At 45.0% G+C, this 19468-nt stretch overlaps 1 protein-coding gene across 13 annotated transcripts in view; it reads right to left on the minus strand.

Moving 5' to 3' along the window:
* Nucleotides 1-4302: 4302 nt before the first annotated feature.
* The window catches only part of nav3 (neuron navigator 3), a 217769-nt gene continuing 202603 nt past the window's right edge, over nucleotides 4303-19468 (minus strand). For 7 of the 13 annotated variants that reach the window (XM_086022785.1, XM_086022784.1, XM_086022786.1 and 4 more), the window contains 24 exons: nucleotides 19037-19078; nucleotides 18108-18265; nucleotides 17627-17824; nucleotides 17242-17294; nucleotides 16807-16830; nucleotides 15752-15775; nucleotides 15510-15587; nucleotides 13473-13556; nucleotides 13255-13366; nucleotides 12939-13066; nucleotides 11215-11238; nucleotides 10634-10800; nucleotides 9061-9214; nucleotides 7771-7957; nucleotides 7086-7183; nucleotides 6917-7012; nucleotides 6540-6708; nucleotides 6240-6475; nucleotides 5984-6138; nucleotides 5796-5867; nucleotides 5415-5611; nucleotides 5164-5282; nucleotides 4735-4977; nucleotides 4303-4655 (listed from right to left, as the gene is read on the minus strand). In XM_086022785.1, coding sequence (XP_085878911.1) covers nucleotides 4536-4655; nucleotides 4735-4977; nucleotides 5164-5282; nucleotides 5415-5611; nucleotides 5796-5867; nucleotides 5984-6138; nucleotides 6240-6475; nucleotides 6540-6708; nucleotides 6917-7012; nucleotides 7086-7183; nucleotides 7771-7957; nucleotides 9061-9214; nucleotides 10634-10800; nucleotides 11215-11238; nucleotides 12939-13066; nucleotides 13255-13366; nucleotides 13473-13556; nucleotides 15510-15587; nucleotides 15752-15775; nucleotides 16807-16830; nucleotides 17242-17294; nucleotides 17627-17824; nucleotides 18108-18265; nucleotides 19037-19078 — 2938 coding nt within the window. In that variant the 3' untranslated portion in view covers nucleotides 4303-4535. Of the gene's footprint in view, nucleotides 4656-4734; nucleotides 4978-5163; nucleotides 5283-5414; nucleotides 5612-5795; nucleotides 5868-5983; nucleotides 6139-6239; nucleotides 6476-6539; nucleotides 6709-6916; nucleotides 7013-7085; nucleotides 7184-7770; nucleotides 7958-9060; nucleotides 9215-9651; nucleotides 9739-10633; nucleotides 10801-11214; nucleotides 11239-12938; nucleotides 13067-13254; nucleotides 13367-13472; nucleotides 13557-15509; nucleotides 15588-15751; nucleotides 15776-16806; nucleotides 16831-17241; nucleotides 17295-17626; nucleotides 17825-18107; nucleotides 18266-19036; nucleotides 19079-19468 lie in introns of all 13 variants that reach the window. The other 6 variants (XM_086022781.1, XM_086022787.1, XM_086022790.1 and 3 more) reach the window with 5 other exon arrangements.

Consider the following 19468-nt stretch of genomic DNA (forward strand, 5'->3'; position numbering starts at 1 on the left):
TAAAAGAAATAAAGATGATGATAATAAAATAAATAAAATAAGAACCACTTTCTCACTGCGGGATTCTTCAATTGTGTGCTTCTTCTAAAACAAAAGAAAAACAGGTGCAGGCAATAGGTCCAGCATAAACAGAGATCCAAAAATTACATGTGATTTTTTTTTTTTTCATTTTTGGCCACAAAATTAATATACCATGGACACAAAATGCTAACTTGTGACCATGAAATAGATATAATGGGCGCACAGAATACTAATTTGTGGCTTAAATTGTGCATAAACAACTTTGACATATGGGTTAGCAACCTTTGCTGGAGACCTCAGTGTCTGGTGTCCTTAATGACAAGTGTCTTTAAATAGTCTGTTATTTTCTTTAGCCTGCAATGGCAGCTTTTTCACAATGTCTTTGTAGCTTATTAAAAGCCTACAATCAAATGCAATCTTACTAGTGTGTCACCATAGTCTTTAACCTCCCACATATTTGTCCAGGCCTGATTCATGAGTTAATTTTTTCAAAGATAAATCTGCTAAACCACAATTCAAAAGCAATTTTCAGTGGTAATTTAAATTAACGTGTCGTTTATTATCATTATTATTATTACTATTATTATTATTACTATTATTGTTTCGTAGCGTTTGTGGAATTAAGATAGAGATGGAGAATTACAGTACACATCGCCATCTCCTGGTCAGTATGAGAAATAATGTCGGTGACAATTTCCATTCGTTTTAGATTTGAAAATCGAAAATCAAACTGTTTTTAGACTTTTCCTTACTCGTTCCAGACAACAAACTAGAAAATCAAGCCTTATTTCAATTTTGGTATTTGCATTTTAAAAAGAAAATCAAATAAACAGTCGTTTTTCCATTTTTCATATCTGCTTCCAATCATAACATCCAATGACATCTAACTAGACCTGCCCAGTTTCTGCAGTTTAAAAACTCAAGACGGAAACTGCTTGTAGATAGGAATAATAATGACTCTGCCAGTCAGATCTGCAAATGTACTACTAGATTGGTTGGTTGCTTTAGTTGCGCATTTCTTTAACATAATTTTATTTATTTATGAATGTGTATTTCTTTATTTAGATGTCAAGGTCATCAAAGTCATATGCGTGTGTTTTGGAAGCTGCGACCAATGAGCCAAATGTTTTACTTTAATCACAAGAGGAGACAATTACATCTAAAGTATTTTAGATGTTTTTAATTACTCATAAAACACAAGTGACTATACTTCTCCCAAGGCCACACAGCAGAACGCTATCTTCCAAAACATGGGCAACCAGGTTTTTTTTGCTTGTGACACCAAATACCATTTATTTATTTTTTTTAGAGCTTTTACAAAGACTACAAAATCCTCCAGATGAGTTAAATCACTGTCTCTGTCTATTTACATGATATGTTACATACAAATGTACAAAATATAAAACATTAAAGAACAAATGTTTCACCCAAAAAGAAGAAAGAAAAGAATGTTCTCATCTCAAAACCAGAGTAAATGCTATGGGCTTGGATTGAGACATCTCCAAATCGGATGGTGTATGTTGGGGTCAACCAGTTTGGAAATCGGGATCGAGGCCCGACTGCAGAGGCGCGCGAAGCTGACAACAGGTAGGAGAGTTGACGGTGGCATTGTCCTGAGGTTGCGTTATCTCGGGTGGGCGTTGGCTGACCAGTAGCACCTGTGGTGTTTTCTATACAGTACGGTGTGGAGTGAGCTCCGGCGCCTCGGCAGCCTGGCGAGATTTGAATGACACAACCCAACGGATGTCACGGCAATGATGGGAGTCTACTGGAAAAGTGCAGCTTTGTGACTTGTAGTGAGAACACTTTTCTATCTACACACCGTGTGCCTCCTGCGTCGACACACATCACAAGACGCACACCTGTTGGACGTTTTGCATTTTTTTCCCCTCAACAATAATTTACCTCTTTTTTTTTTTTTTTTAGCAGGTTAGTGTAACATCAACTGGGCGAATGTATCTTTGATTTTCTGTGCAAGGAGACCGAAGTATTTACAACCCGCCCGAGTGTGCAAAACCAACCCACGCATCTAAAAGAAAGGACAATCGAAAATGGCTTCCGTCCAATACTTGTGTATACATAAAGGTAAATATCTCTTCTCAATTCCCCCCATTAAAAAGCTCAAAAGCATGCTTTCAAAATAAAACAAAACAAAACATTTGGTTGTGCTCCTGTCAGTTCAAGTGAGCCCAGCTCAACTGGGTGGAATAAAACAAACAAAAACCCACCCCTTTTAATTATATATATATATATATATATATATATATATATATATATATATATATATATATATATATATATATATGTGTGAACTCTTTGATTTTGCACTTCATACCTGTTAGAAAGGGAAACAGGAAGCATCCATAGTTAAGCATCCATATGAACCTCTTGTCATTGTAAAGTCGATGGAAGCAGGAGAGGACCCCCGCCCCCTACCCAAAACGTTTTTGCACACTTAAGGCAACGAGAAAGCACCAATATCATTGTTCCCTTGTTAAGGTCTGACTGCATCATATTCCGTCGACTGATTTTCAGTGAGGAAATGGAGCGTGCGTTACTTGGCAGACATTGGCACGTATCCGTTTTCTTCACAGTAGCACAATGTGGCGGATGGGTTGTTGACATGCAAGGGCAGCGAGGTGGCGGGCTGATAAATACTCATGTAGAGCCGACCTCCGTTCTGGCCACAGAAGCGCATCGGAACATCTTAATAAGCAGAAGAATATGGACGCAATTGACTTCAGGAGCCACCGTGGTGGAAGAGCGAGCTACCTTTTGGAAGGCAGTTTGAACCAATGACTGTGACAAGCACCTCTGTAAACAAAGAAATACATCAACAATAGTACCTGGCTACCTCCTGACTCGTGTTGTAAACATATGCAATGTAACTGGGATCCATCGCAGAGAATAATATTCCAGTTCCAAAGATGAATAACAAGACTGTGGCTGAGCCAAGCATTTGATTTCTCCGTGGAAGTCAACTCTACCAAACTCTTTGTGCACGTATATGACAAGTTGTATTGGAAAACCAACATAGGATGACCTCAATTGGACTGGCCATTTACATGAAGGCCCAACGAAGCCATAAGATGGCGCCAACGCCCTGGCTAAATGGGAATTTGTGGCAATCAAGTGGAAGTGATACATCTCGACTTAGAGACAAGCTCTGTACGGCGGGGTGGGCCCAAGTTAAGCCTGGATTGTTAGTGGAGGAGTCTTTATCGCTCTAGAAAAATAAAATCACGATAAAATCATCTCCAAGCTATTTACTTTTGTTTGTTGCAAGATGATTTTGAAATTATATTTGTGGTTATGGTTTATAGTTACAGTTTAAAGGAGTGATTCTCAAAGTGTGCTGTGTGCAATAACGTTTTGGAAGCATTTCATATTTCAAGAGTATTTTGTCAATTTAAGAGTATTTAGATAACTTTTAAGGAGTATTTAGGTAACTTTTAGGCAGTATGTGGGTAACAGTATTTAATCGATTTTAAAAGTGTATTTGCAACAAATCATTTTGAACAGGTATTTTTCCTGATAAAATGAAAATAGCAAAAGTGATTCCAATTTATAAAAATGGCGATAAGCATATTATGTCAAATTACAGACCTGTTTCTTTGTGACCTCAGTTTTCTAAAATACTTGAAAAACGTTTTGTAGAAAGACTAAATGTCTTCTATTGAAATTCTAGGTGATTCATGGGACAGTATAGGATATGCAATAATAAGCCTGGTGCTTTAGCCCATTCCTTTTTTTGGTTGTCAATTGATATTTGAAATTATTTGTGTATTTTTCTTTTCTGCATTATGCATACAACCGAAATAAACCATTAATTCATTCAAAAGTAGTTAGTTACCGTTTAGGGAGTATTTAGTAAGTTTACATAACTTTCAGGAAGTGTGTGAGTCCTTCCAGGAGTGTTTAGGTCACATTGTAAATGAACACTTGGGCCCACTAGGCAACTGTATTTCAATGTTAGTCTTATGGGGGTACTCGCAGAGCCAAGTATTTTATGAGGAGCTATTTGGTGTAAAACGTTTGAGAACCACTGATTTAAACCATTACTAGACTCAGTCTCGAGCCCCCGCGAATAGAATTTCATTTGCGTTCAACTATAACAGTGTTTCTCAACCGTTATTAACACATTCCACATTGGAAAAAATCTCACGGCACACCACTTAGCAAAACGATTCACAAAATGTGGCTATCCAGGGTCATTATGTACCTTCTGTCATCCAGTGGAAGAACATTTGATCGTTTTGCCTGTTACTATTTGTGGGTGGCATAAATAAATTAACAAAAACATTTTATTTTTTTATTAGAAATATATTTTCTTTGTCAAAATAATTGAGATTGGATAATTTACCACGGCACACCTAATGATCCCGCATGGCACGCTAATGTTCCACGGCACGCCGGTTGAGAATCGCTGCCCGATCGAGCAGGACCACTTTAATGCAACCATACAACTTGTCATATACTTGCACAACGGGCGTGTCGGGTTAGCCTCGCGTAGCTCATAGCGCCGACTCCAGCGAGGAGTCCAGCTGGTCGTCATGGTGACTGGCGCTGTCGCTGTCGCAGCTTTGCGCGCTGGAGTAGTTGGCCGCCTCCTGCAGCCTCAGCAGCATGTTCATCTGGAAACGTGCAAATAAAATTGAGTTGAGAGTTGAGTTGGAGAACATGGCGAAAAATTGCCAAGGCTGACCAGCCTACCAGGGGGTCCCCCTCGGTGTCGCTCTGGGACACCTGCTTGGACGAGGCCCCCTCCTTGGACGAGCTGTAGCCGTCGTAGCCCACGTCCTCGGGCCTGAGCTGCAGCAACGACTGGCCGTCCTGCTGCTGCTGCTGCTGCTGCTGCTGCTGATGCTGCTGATGCGCCGGGGCGGTGGCGTGCCACGGGTACGTGTCGCTCACCCACTTGGACGGGTCTTCCCACGCCGCCCTCTTGCCGTACAGCTGCGAGGCAATTCAAATGCACTGTTTATACACGATTCTTCAAGTTAAAACAAATAGTTAAAAAAAAACAACAAAAAAAACGAAATAAATAAATAATAACAATAACAATGCAACAGTGGCTTAGAATGACATTAAATGTACTTTGAACTTGGAATGTAGACTGAGGCGATCCCGCGTTCTGCTTACCTGAAGACCTTCTCGGACAGCTTCCAGCAGGTAGGGCACCAGGGAGTAATTCCACAGGTCGGTGAACCACACTCGCGACCCTTCCGCATCCATGGGACAGGACAGGAACAGACGGGGACCTGCGGGGGACCAAATGGGAAATCATTCAATCTTTGTTGTTTCCATTGCTCGGGTCATTTTCGTAAACGATGGTGGTTGTATCAACGCTGTGTCTATGCTTCTGTTTGTGTGGCCGCGTTTTTGTGTCTGACCTATGGTGACATCGGAGGAGCTGTGGGCCTCCAGGAAGCTGTTGAGGTGCTGCCACGTCTTCGGAATCCAGTCGATGATCTTAATGAGGTCGTTGCTGCGCACGTTTTTATGGATCTCCGTTTCGATCAGCTTCCGTCGCAGGAAGCGACCCAGGAAGCCCTTGACGGGCTCCGTGTGGTTGGTGCACAGCACCCACCTGTGAACCGAGGGAGGGGGGTGCGCTCATTAAAAGTCACCCAGATGATGCTGACGACTCGGATTTTGTAGCTATAACATCAGTTGGTCTAGTTTCACCTATTAAAACTTATTTCCCAATTCACACGGTAACGTCAAATATGTGAAGTGCGTCAAAGTGATGCAGTTCGACTCTGGCGACAAACCTGAAGTTGTGATGCAGTTCCAGGTTGGGGGAGGATGACACTCCCTGGTTCATGGTCCCAATGACATAAGGGCTAAAGCAGACAAGGCGATTAGGCATCAAAGTGCATTTACTTAAGGTTTTGACATTTCACGGCACACCACTAAAGACAAAATGTCACAAGCAGCACTGTTTGTAGTTCCAACCTACCATTTGTGGTACTTGCAGTTGAGGAAGCCGTTGAATATGTCGCTGAGGGAACTAATGTGGTGGAGGTTGTCCAGAATGACCACGGTGGGGAGCTTCGTGTCCGTGCCTTGGGAATTACAGCGCTCCGCGAGGTTGGACAGGTACTGACGCAGGTCCTGCAAGAGGAAAGTAGCTCAAATCATCTTTCCCCCGTTGGAACGAAGGCCTTTAATGCGTTGCAGCCTCATCTATTTTACGTAACGCGTTTTCCGCTGACCTTGCTGGAGTTCTGGTCCACGTTGAAGCTGGCCACGCTGTGCTCGGTCACCTCCTGGCCCATCTGGGAAACGATGAACTCGGCCAGCTTGGCGGCCAGGAAGGACTTGCCGGTGCCGCTGGGCCCCGAGAGGATGATGCGACGGTGCTCCATCAACAGGTTGAGGTACCGCTGGATGATGGGCTTGGGGATGAGCGTGTCGAACACCAGGCTGTCTATGCTGCTGTCCTTGACGCCTGCCGGGAAGAGGCGTCAGGGACGCGCGCCAGCGTTTTTTGGGAGCGCGTGCGTGCTTCATACCTTTGAGGTTGACCTTGATGACGTTGCTTTCGCCCACCAGGTAGCCGCAGGGCAGCAGCTCAGGCACTTCGGAGGAGTGGGCGCGGACCACCTCGCCCATCCTGTAGCAGACGATGCTGTCCGAGCTCAGGCCCAGACTGGTCACCGGGTCCACCCGAAAGACGTACTCCTGCGGCGTGCCAGGGAGCGATTTCAAGCGGGAGGCGAGCCTTTTGAACCTTTTCAACTACTTTCAAATGAAGAACTAAAAGGGCTACATTTGATGACGTTTTTGGATGAAACCGTTTTATATACACCGCTGTGTGTACGCTACACACATAAATAAACAAATATTGCCCAAGGACTTTTGCACGGTGCTCTATCTGCTCCCCGATTACCTTGAAGAGGCGTCTGATCACCCCATCCAGGACGTCCCACTTGGTTTTCCCACTCACACCTATGGAGCCAATCAGGTACTCCTGCATTTGCGTTCCCTGTTGAGACATCGATCCCGGCGTTAAAGCATCTTGAATATAAAAGACCGAGATAACGAGCGCCGCCGCCAACCTTGGTTGTGCTTGGCCCGCTGCTGATGTTGACCACTATGCGCACGCTGCGGCCTTCTTTGCGCAGGTTCCCTTCGTAGCTGTCGTCAAGCAGAATATCTGAAGGCCAAACACAACCATGTCGCTAAAATGATATCAAGAGCATCAGTGGTGAGTGGAATCAATCAGAACGGACACATTTGACTGCACAACGCAACGCAGCAGACAATGTGACTTCTTTTCATTGCGCTATATTCTCTTGTATAATCTGCGTTCTTCATTTCGGACAGCATACTTAGTATTCATTGGGCATCTGTACATCCTAAGGCTCCGCGCTGGGGGCGATAACGGCCCGCCGGCCCACTGGTCCTCAAACGCCTCGCTGCTCTCGCTCATCCCACCATCAAATAACGAGAAAGGCCGCTCCTCGGAGGAGAGCTTTGCTTTTTTAATTACGGCGCACTAGCGAGAGGGAGGAGCTCAGTGACGTCTGGAAAGGTGGTGAAGAGTGTGGCAAATGTCAAGGAAATAGTATTTAATCCAGAAAATCTCTTCTAACTGGCATTTGAGGCAAACATTTTTCTTGTTTTCTTTGGACAAAAGGTCAACTTGAGTGACTTCTTAGTGTTCTCACACCTCCGAACAAATGTCAGGCTGCCAAAGTTGATGGGGTCTGACGCTTCCGCTGCGGCTGACGCTCAACTGACCTGACATGATGGTGTCGGTGATGTTGAGGTTATTGAGGGACAGGCCCAGGGACTGGCGCGAGGAGGTCGAGGACGTGCTGGAGGTCTCCGAGGGCGGCCGGGCCGCCTTGGCGGGAGCGGCCGTCGGCGTGGCGCTGCCGCTGGACTTGAGCCGGTCGTTCTCCGCTTTTAACGTCTCGATCTCATTCTGCTCATTGGGGGACACAGGGAGACCTTTGATAGAATATTCAAACAAGCGACATTGCTTTGCGGTCCGCACGTGGCGGGGAGTCTCACAACCTCCACAAGTCCCACAAAAAGCCGCCACCCTTGCCGCTCGCCTATTTTCCAGTTAAAAAATATTGCTCAATATAGCCACTCTGGTCGTCACGGTAACAAAAGCGCCCCGAGACAGAACCTTGCCCCAAAACAGAGTGATTCGAACCAGAGTGTGAAAATGGGATATTAAGATTTTCCTCTGTGCATTTTGACCAAAGAATGTTCCAGACCTTTTTCCAAGACACCTAAGAACTATTTTAAATTGTGAAAAATGAAACCCTTTTTGCATGGATAAAGATCGTGTCATCATTCAACCTAAACTGAATCAGAAAGATGCCCTCTGAATATATACAATTGTAAAATGTGGAAAACTGTAATTGTCGACACTGACCAAAGAAAAAAACAACAGAAACTTAAAAAGCCATAAGCAGCAGTAAGACCTGAAATGAAACAAAACATAACTCGGTTGAAAATACGACTGTGCTGATTTATACATCAACCCCAACTTAAACAACCACATTTTGACGGATATCATTAGAAAAAAGCAAACAATTTCAATCACGTTTGAACCGCGGAATCCATCTCCTCGTGGAAACAAACACATCCCGTAAAGTTAAGCCAACTCGTAAAGTTGACCACATTTCGAGCAATACTCAAATTGCACTCCAGCTAAATCCACAGTCACGCCATGTAGCAATCAAATCTGATTCAAAGTCGCTCAGTTCTGCTCTTCAAGGAGCAAATAAAAGTGACTACTTTGCGGCATCCAAGCTGCCTGCTGTTTGTGAGCCTCAAATCGTTGTATGGGAATTACGGGCTCTAAGCGCCTTTTTGAACATCAAGGCCCGCTTTGTGGAGAAGGTTAAGTCGGCGATAAGAAGCCTTACATGATCCACAGATCACAAGGGAGACGATCGGATTCTAGTGCAGTCACTTAAGCGAAGCAGACAACGCAATCAATGAGTCTGTGCTTCTCCCTCGAGCGGTAGGTGGGTGCTCCACTGAACGACAGTATATTGGACTGTACCTCACCTGCATGCGATTCATGGCTTCCCGGATCTGGTCCAGGTGGTGGGCCGAACTCAGCGCCTCCAGCCGGATGTCGGTCAGCTTGAGCTCTTTCTCCCTCAGCTCGTTCTTGAGCTGCAGGATGATCTCGGCCTCGGCTTCGGTACACTCGCACAGTCTACCGCGGGGGTGGCGCACGGGGGTGGGGGAAGGAGGAGGGCGTCATTTTAGGGGGGGAGGGTTACAGCAAATACAACACAAATACAGAACGGAGGCTTGAAAGGAACCGAGGGATGTGGAGTTACTGGTGAAAACTTGCAATGGTGCGTGCTTCACGTCATCATTTGTTACAAAGATTGCGAAAACGATGACATGCGCACTGCAGTCAGGAGCTGATTAGATGAACAACTATATCGATTGATGCTACATTTTGTTATTGCTCTCAAACACACTGCATGGTCTTACAAAACTCCAACCAAAGTGCTCTGAACACTCAACATGCTGAAACCCATCTGCAGTGGCCGCAGCCTGTTTCTACCTTCTGTAAGACTTTTAAGGCAGTGCAAAGTCACACAAACACGACACACGCACGCACGCAGCTTCCCAGCCGGTTACCGAGATCGGTGCTTGTAGACCACGTGACCGTTTAGCTTTTTCTTTGGCGTCCAAATGGAGGAGGAATCGCTATCACATAGGCACTTGCTACGCACGGAGTGGAAGGGAGGGGGGGTGTAGAAAATAAACGATCAAGAAAATGATGCGGTCAAGTCAAGGTGGAAGAGGAATAAAAGAGGTGAAAGAATAGTGAGCATTTGGAGAAAAACTAAATCAGGATAGACAACTGAAAATGATGAAAAATAAGCAAAGCAGACATGTACAGTGAACCCCCGATATTTGCAGGGTAAAAGGACTGAGCACTGCCACGAATAATGTAAATCCACAAATGATTTTATCATTATCATATATATATATATATATATATATATATATATATATATATATATATATATATATATATATATACCGCATACAGAATAATAAAACAACATAACATAAAACCCCTAGATGGCACCAAAGTAAAACATTTGAGGCTTTGCCCTGAGGACAAAAACTGAACAGACGAGACTTTTTGCGAATAATGCAGGATGGGTAAAAAAAAAAAAAGATCTGCAAACATGCAAGGGTTCACTGTAGTGTGCACAATCTAATGAAATCCAATACAAGAGCTGTACCACCAATTTTGTCTTTACTAAATTCTAATGCTCTGTTTTCATCAACACTTATTATGGAGTTACCTCCAAATTTGTATGCAGCTTTGTATGAACTTGTGAATGTTTATATAAAGAATTGGCGACATTTAAAAAGAAAAGTGATCGTTATTATTAGAAATCGGAACAAAATTAAACGCCATGACAGTTTGTGCGTGAGGTTACATTAAAAATGTCATGGTTAAGTTCACTTTTGGCCTTTAGAGTCAACTTGCATTGGGGCCAAGCTATCTTCTCAAAAAGATGATTTTGATGCATCACTCTTGTAATGGATGTCAAGGGATTGCGGAGGTGCAGCAAACAGGTGAGGGTGCCGCGCGGAAGCTCACTCGGTGGTGGAGGGCGACGAGCGCAAGGTGGCGACGCTGCCCTGCCGGTTGTCGTGCTGCAGCTTGGGCGAGGACGGCAGCGAGTCGCTCATCTCCTCCATCTCGTCGTGGGCCGACTGCGACTTGGTCTTCTTCTTGCTGAAGGCGTGCTTGAACGAGCTGCGGAGCTGCGCGACACAAATAGAAACGGGGGGGCAGGGGTCAGTACCGCTGACGCAACAACCTCCTCGGTAAGAATTTCTATCGGAGATCAGGAGGGTACGCCGTGCTGTTTTTCCAAGCAAATGCTCACTGCTGGTGGAGGGAAGAGGAAAGAAAATATCAAGGCTGTAAGTAGAGAGAATGAAATGAGGGCGGGAGAGGTGACTCAGCTTTCTTTTTTTCTTTTTTTTTTTTCTCTCTCTCGAAAAATGAGCAGGCAATGACGGGGCAGCTGTATCCATGCTGATGTTTCCAGAAAAGATAGAAGACTGGTTGCTTTTAGAGGGCAGAAAGGGCGGAACTGAAGAAGGGAGCCAATGACTCGGGAGGAAAGGCGGATGGGAAACAACCACTGCACACGTTCAAAGGACACAACTGACCTGAGCTGGGATGGAATCAGCCACCTGAAGACGCAGAGCACACACGCACACACACACCCACACACACACACACACAAACATGCCAGCACACATTAGGAATTACTGAACTGGACTTATCAACACAAGTCAGACAGATACAGGAGGCGGGTATTTGTGAAGGTGCGACCAGGATGGGATGGTTAGCCCTTGGCAGAGGTTTGCGCTGGAATCCAGCTTATTGATACTGAAGAGCCAACCGGTTTTGAGCTAGGGCACGTACTCGACAGGAGAAAAATATTACCGCATACCACTAAACAAAAATGTCACAAAGAGCATAGATGCTGAAATGGGGGAATGATAAGTGAGTGGATACGTGGAAAAAAGAGCATTTAACACTTTCAACGCCAGCCATTTTCAAACATTTTTGACGGCAAAATACATAATCTACCTAGAATGAATCACCAATTTTACAAACTATTTGCATGTTTAGCAGTAGTAGTCGTATTTAGTAGTGTGTGTGCGCGCGCATGTTTGCCATTCATGTGTGCGTGTGTGCATGTACGTGCATTACATTATCACTCCTAATTCTACAGTTAAATAATCTTGTCATCTTTTCTCTCTTTTGTGACAGTCTTTGTAGTAGATTGAACAAGACAAACTATTTGATCAATCACAAACTGTTGGTACCGCATGTCCAAGGGTTCGCCATGTTTTAGGAGCTGACACATTGTTGTGACACACGTGACCTCATGCAGGAGAGATCAAATGCTGCCATTTGATGGCCATAGTTTTATTTAACTTTCACAGCTACATAATCAAACCAGACTTGGCCAAGACTTTTCTCTGCTCATTCCTATAAAAAAACTGATGATGGCAACGAATGGCATTCCTCGTTAGGATTCTTGCTGACGGCATTTCAGGTCAACGGCGCTCAAAGAGTTAATTGTTCGGTATGGATAGATTAACAAAGCCACATTTGTAGTAAATTCATTTTCAGGCCAATGAAGTGAAATTGGACCTGGATTTCAGGCGGCACACCTGATACTGGCACGTGGTTGAGAAAACTTATAACGGTAAAGCTATTTGTCTCTCGTGGGTCAGACGAGGCCCTCGACTCATTTCCTCCTCATTGCATTTCCCAGCGTCAACAGTGCGCCGAGGCAGTATTTGTAGAAATGAATCATTCATTGCAGCGTTAATTAGGTGCTAATATGCATTTAGTACTAATGAGCCCAATTTAGCAAGTGCAGAGACTGCAAAGTAGCAATGGCTGAGCAGAAAAAACAGCCACCAAGGAGGCGGCAGCGAAGTAAAGGTCCACATCGGAGTCACGCTTTAAAAGAATAAGTACGTATCTGGGGGTCTTTCGGCCTTCCTTTGGGAACATGCATGGGATTAAGAGCCTTCTAAAAAGCACTTTCACAGTCGCAAAAGTGTTTGGCACTTCTGCCTCGACTTCTCAACTAGCCCCAGAGAGTCAACAAGCACTTATCAACACTCAATTGGGATGTTTTAACAAAAAGAAAGAAGATCAGCAGCCATAGTTTTGATATTAGGCTTTGCTGGCCATTTTGCAGTCTCGTCAGCATGCCGGTGTTAATATGAAACCCCAAGTGGTCCTCAAACAGTAATTGCGGGGCAGCTGACCCCATGTTGACGATGACTGTCACCTAGCAACTGTGATACGATGAGCATGACCAGCACTCAGAGTGCGGCGTGAGTATGCGTGTGTGTGTTCCACCAACCCAGTTCTTCTTCTTCTTCTTGTTCTTGTCCTCGGCATCCTTGCCCATGCTGCCCATGCTGGAGTGGCTGGCCGCGCTGTTGATGCTCGACATGCTTTCGGACGAGTGCTGCCGTCTGATACGCAGGTCTGGAAAAAAATAAATAAATATGCCTCCAAAATGAGAGTTTTGCCTCTTCTATTCCTGTTAATAATATTGACTAGTGAGCATACATTGTTGAATATCCCCCTGAGGCGTTATTAGAGCCTGACCCATTCATCATTCCTTGTATTTTGTCAAAAGGCTTCGTTTGTGTTTGCCGAATGGTCATTCTTACCTTTGTGGAAGTGATCCGGGCCGTTTAGCGCCACCTGTATGGCCGTCTGGGCGTCGGTGTTCTGGGTCTTCAGCGACTCTATTGTCTCCCTCAGCTCGACCAACTCGGTCTCCTGAGAGGAAGCAGGAAGCGCCGTGAGCACCTCTGCAGTTTTTGTTCATCTCAAAAAGAAGGGAGCGGTGGAGTCCCACTCTGCGTGTAAAGTAGCATCCACGCACCTTCTGCTCGGCCGTCATGGTGAGGCTCTGCAGGCGACACGTCATGTTACTCAGGCTCTTCTCAAAGGCGGCCACCAGGTGAGACTGCAGACCCGGAAAGAGACACAAGTGAGCGTTTGCATGAATTAAAGGATGACTAAATGAGTTTCGGATGTGAGGCGCAGACGCTTTGAAGCGTGAATTGAACAGGAGGTGGTCAGTCGCCCACATTCCTGAGGCAGTTTTAAAATGCTCAACGAAGAACCCCCGCTATTTGTCACTTTTATTTGACCGTCAAACAAGGCATGTTTAAGAGCAGGACTGCAACTTGAAGAAGATTTCTCCTTGACGGCTAAATAGCACCTTCCGAAGTCGGACGTTCAGACAGCCGAGAGACAGGCGGGGGATCAGAGAAAGGCCGACTTGACAGGGCGACGGCGGGTAGGAAGTTTGGTGACATGGCACCATCTGCTCCCCTCGACCTGTGTGTGTCTCGCGGCTTGTTTGTGCTCGTTTCCGTGAACGTTTTTGAGATAGTCAACCCGCTCATATTCGCAAATTTGCCCATGTGTTATTTGGAAACCCCCACTCTTTGACGGTTTTCATCCTGGTGCCAAGGAACTATGTTGAAGTGAGTTGAGGAGATTATTCATGAAGTGCTTTGTAGGGGGTTACGATACACTCATATTGATAATGAAGCCAAATTTAAGCAGTCTATTCCCCATCTGATCAACGTCATCACAGGAGCGATTATCTGATGTCTCTGACATTAGCTGGCCTGCAGTTATGGGACTTAGTGATTGTGATTAGATAGCGACCCGAAGGCTCTTGTCAGAGCTGCCGTGACTCTGCGGAACGTTAAGCAATGACAGGAAGCAGCCTGCGGCAATGCAGAGTCAAATAAAAAAAGAATCTCAATTTTGCACTAGCTGACTGTGGAGATTACTGATGGGCGGCAGATGGAAAATTTGTTACCTAAATAAAATGACTTTTTTTTGGACATTGCCATATTCAAACGTTCTGAAGCGTACCAAAATAGTGCTTCCCTAAAGATGGGCGGAGCTGGACATGTCATCTCATCTCAGTGAATTTCACTGAAGGCTTTTCTCTTCATAATAAAAAGGCAAACGCAAGGAAAAATCGATTTATCTTTCTTCCCGAATACATTATATATCCACTGGTGATTTGCAACTCAAGTCCCCCCCTAGCCCCTGTGTCTAGCCCGTCTGAACCATCTGTCTTGTGTCTCGAGCCCGTCCCCCAGCGTTGCCGTTGGCTGAAGTTGATAAAGGGCCAAAGCGGCGGCGTGAATGAGGTAAAGTTATCAGCGTTAGTGCTGCCAGGACACCATCGCAAGAGGCGTGGGGGGGTGGGGGGGGATATATCAAGGACATCCATCAGACTGAGACGCACTACTCGGCCGCCTCCTGTCTGAATAAACTCCGTCCAACACCACAGCGAGAAAGGAAGAAGACACCGAAGAGCATTAAACAATCAATTGAAATTGTCCATAAGTTCAACAGAGGAGTCAAAAATGTTCAAATAGTCACACCTCTCACTATGACACACTTTTAACTTGGCTTGAGGTACTTGAATTCCACGCAATTCTTCTGTCAAGTTTGTTGTCCTGCACAACTTTTATTCATCTGAGTCGGACAAAAGCGAGGAGCAGGTTGGCAGTGACTTTTTACGAGCTAGGCTGAGTCATATTGTCAATCTATTGGAATGTTTTCCGCTGTCCTCCTTTTTCATGGCTGACACTCTTCATTTCTCCCACACTTCTTGCCTGTCTGATCCTCTCCGCTCGCTTGACTTTTTGGGAGTTGTTGCCCCAAACAAATCCTCACCGTACACCAAGGAAAACATCTCATCTCCAAACACAAAAACCACACACGGCACTGAAAGCAAACAAGCGAAAAGGCTCAATGCATGCGTGGAATTTTCTAAAGGCTTTTGCGGATGTCTCAAAGATTTCTGTTCCTTGCCGAGTATATGCGGGCAAAGCTTTTCTGCATCATCATGCAAATCCCTGTTGTGACGGGAGGTAAACAAACTCACATTGGCAGCCAGTTGAGACGTCAAGGTCGCGACCTTCTCTTGAGACGCGTCCAGCTCCCGGCGCAGTTTCCTGATTTGCTGGTTTGGGGACAAAAAGAGGAATTATTAATATAAAGTAAGGGGGGGGCGGGTACTGCAGGGTCCATTTTGATAGCTTGGATTCAAAAACCATACAGTTACATGCTGACACTGTGTTGGGGGGGGGAGGAAAAAAACTTGAACATAAAGTGTGGGGGGATTACCGTGGAATTTTGGACTGTTTGGCCCTTGATTGAAAAGAGAAAAGTCAAAATTAACACTATGTCGCACGCCTCCATCACACAGGATGAGGCTGGAGAGACAGAGGTTATTACAGGTCATGGTGCCGGTTATCATGGTCAGGAGTTAGCCAGCAATAAACGCTCCTCAGAATGGGTCAAATAGTATTTGCAAAATTGCTAATTTATTTCATCGGACCGAATATTCTCATCTTCATCGGCAGCATTGTCAATGCAAATTTTCCGCGACATTATTTGCATGTTTTAATAGCATACATCTACTGTAGAGTATGCAGCTCTTTGCCTTTGAGTGAATAAGGTCAGAGACTTTGCCTCAGAGAGAGAAAATTTAGCGAAAAGACTTAGCTGTATTTGCCATTACTGTTTGATCCAATGTTAATGAAAGCAAAAATACAACAGGAACAGAAAAGAAGACAAACAAGAAATGGGAAAACAACAGAAAGATAATGACGGAGCTGGAGTGCATTATGGTGGCGGGATTACAGTTACTAACGGTTTTCATTGGACGGAGCCAAATAAGAATGTGTGTGATTTATGATCCAGAGGGAAGGGGTGCAAAACGGTTACTGTTGATAGCAAAACTCAAAAGCGATGCAACGTAGAGTTAAACCAGTGATCCATCATCGGCAATGACGTCACCGCATGGTTGCGCTGACAACAGTCCAACTACTTCTAATCCATGTTATGTGTACACGTACGCTGGATTGTTTTGAAAAATTCAACATCAAATTAACATCACATTTTTCTTGTCCATGTGTAAACCAACTAACATTGTTTTGCTTTGACGGACAAACATACATGAAAAAGACAGTAGGAGACAATAGAACGCAGACAAAAAAAAAATAGATCAGCCACCGAAAAGGCACTTAAACATGCATTTTACTTCAAGATCTTATGAGATAGACTAGCACAATAAAGCAAAAATATAAAAAAATAACATCAATTTGCTCAATGTTACTGCATCAAATGTGAAGCAGCGCATGCACGCCACCTAAACACGCAAACGCTAACTCTCTTACCTCCGAGTGTGCCTTCTCCTCGGTCTGGTCAAAAAAGGAAACACAAAGAACGGACATTGTATGCGTGAAATAAACCCTCATTTTAATTACAGTGACATTCAAGCAAATCCGTGCTGTGGATCAAATCAAGCCTACAAACTAAATTGGGTGGGGGGAAGAAAACACACCCAAAGCGCTTCCACCTGGAAGAAAACTTTGCAGCACATCCATCATCTACGTCAGTCCGCCGCGGCCTGGGAGCGTAATCAATACATTCCCATCAAACTAATCGGCGCAAGCATTTCAAAAGAACGGCCGCAAAATAATGACAATCGGTGTATTCCCCTCTTACATTTGAATCGGCACCGTTTAATCTTCCATTGTTTGCTTTATCGACTGTACTCTAAAATTGTCTTTCCGTAGCGATGGTACAATTTAGGAAGTCGAGCTACTTACTGCGGAGTACAGCGAAGACGTGCTGGACACCAGCGACAACGAAGATCCGTGGACTGCAAGAACAGAAAAGGTCAGCGTTGAACTGGCAAACTAATTTTGACCTCCACAGCATTGCTCGTCCCTGCTTTTCTCATTCATTCTCATGCATCATGAATAATGGCTCGAGTGGAGCAGGGAAAGCCCGTGAAGGCTCGTGAAAAAGCCGCCCTCCATACGGATGTAATGACAGGCCCCAAGAAAAGCGAGCGTCGCGACCCGCGAGCCACTTCTTGCACAAAGGTCATTAAATGCGCTATTAAAGCACTTTATGACAGATGGGCCTTAGCCGAACCGTTCCATTAAGTCTAATGGCCGAGGTCAATGGAGGACTGCGCCTGGGACCCACCTTCGTCGGTGCTGTCCCTGAAGGAGCCCGAGCGGCTGATGGCGCGAGGCCGGTCCTCCAGGGAGGTGGCGCTGCCGCCCAGTGGGTGCCCGTCGCCGTACAGGTCGAAAGAGTCCTGGGCGGGGATGCTGTTGGAGCGGCTCATGCTGCTGCTGCTGCCTGCTGGCAGGTTGTACTGGCTGATGTGAGTTGGGCTCACTGGTGAGGAAAAAAAACAAAACAAAAACGTCCTTTTTTAATGACATGAATTGAAATTTGGAGTTGATCCAACTTACTTTTTTTTGTACAGTGCATTGGACACGTTAGCTTTCTCTTTAGTGGTTACATGATTAAATCATATATTTGGAGGCCTGGCAGATGCATTCACACATGACAAAACTGCAAAGTCCCAACAATCTTAATGCAGTTTGTTAAAAAACGACATTGCGTATTCAAGGCTGTCCCTACAAGGCCTCAAACACCGGAATCGGCGCGGACTCACAGAGGTTGGAGTAGTGGTATTTTCCAGTGGTGGTACACGAGGCTCCAGGTGGAGACATTGGGGACTGACTACCCGAGTCCTGAAGCCCCCCCGTTGAGTGCGACCTGAGCCACTCCATGCCCTCTTCGTGGGACGTCTGCCTGGATGACGGCGGGTACCTGGAATCCACAAGGGAACTAGTTGAAGCAGCTGTCGGTTTTCAAGATTTGGTTTGGGGGGGGGTGCTTGATGTGATCGGTGATGGGATGAGTGCAAAGGCATTCAGGGCTAAAACCAAGCATACACTACAGGCATACTCAAGCATATGGACGCATGCATCAGCATACACTTCCAGAAACACCGCTGTTCTTCTCTTCTCGGCTTCGAGAGGCCGAGCAGCAGAGGGCCACCTAATCACATATTGAAATGATTTCATCCCCGGGGGATGATAATTGAGTTCACGCTCGTCCACTTTTCAGCAGCGTCTCCTTGCAAAGTCCTCATTAATACGCTTGTCACACGTGCCCTCGCTCCGCTGCACACGCAGCGTATGTCCCGCTCTTCAAACGGAACCTTGTGAACTCTGGAAACTTCAGTGCACGTGTGCAAATGTGTGAATTCCACACATTCCTCTTCTGCTTATTACTAACCGTGATTACAAAGCTGTTTTTTTTTCATGGGCAAATGACCTCTAGTGAGATGTAGACACACAGACAACATGCAGCCTGCATGGAACTGTCAAATCCCAAAACAGCAGCATCTTCAAGTGACAATAAGCTGCCAAACATGCGCCAATGGCAACCACACAATGAAATCAAACGCATCTATAAGTGCAAGTGCAGCGCTACTTTTACATAAAATAGTCTCATGCATAAACACAGCGTATTAGTAGTTCCATGCAGCTGCGTGCAGTAATATTCAATCCAAATCTGGCTGCAAACTTTCTATACCTCAGTCTCTTTTTGGGAAGCGTGTTTCTGTCAAGAGGCATGCTGTTAAGACACAGGATGAGTGCGTTAGATGGGGAAAAAAAGCACACAAAAAAAAAAAACACGCTACACACGCCACTTGAGACCATAACTACTCAAAGAAAAAAGCTGTAAAAAAGAATTATAAAGGCACTATAGGTGACCATGGACATTGACTGGCGAGCTATTGGAGCAGTGATTCCCAACCTTTTTTGAGCCAATTTCCATTAGAATACAAAGATGCCTAAAAAATGAAAATTAGTATGAATTTGTGCAAAAATCTGAAATTGACCATACTTCGCCATAGGAGACTACTGTCTGTCTGCCAGTCCCTACACTGGCATCGAGAGATTTTCGGACCAATTTCATGGAGTTGGATAATCCCCCGCAGCGCACTTGATGATCTTTTGCACT

The sequence above is a fragment of the Filicampus tigris genome, chromosome 22 (assembly GCF_054856515.1).
Source record: "Filicampus tigris isolate MCC_2025a chromosome 22, RoL_Ftig_1.0, whole genome shotgun sequence".
Lineage (NCBI taxonomy): Eukaryota > Metazoa > Chordata > Actinopteri > Syngnathiformes > Syngnathidae > Filicampus > Filicampus tigris.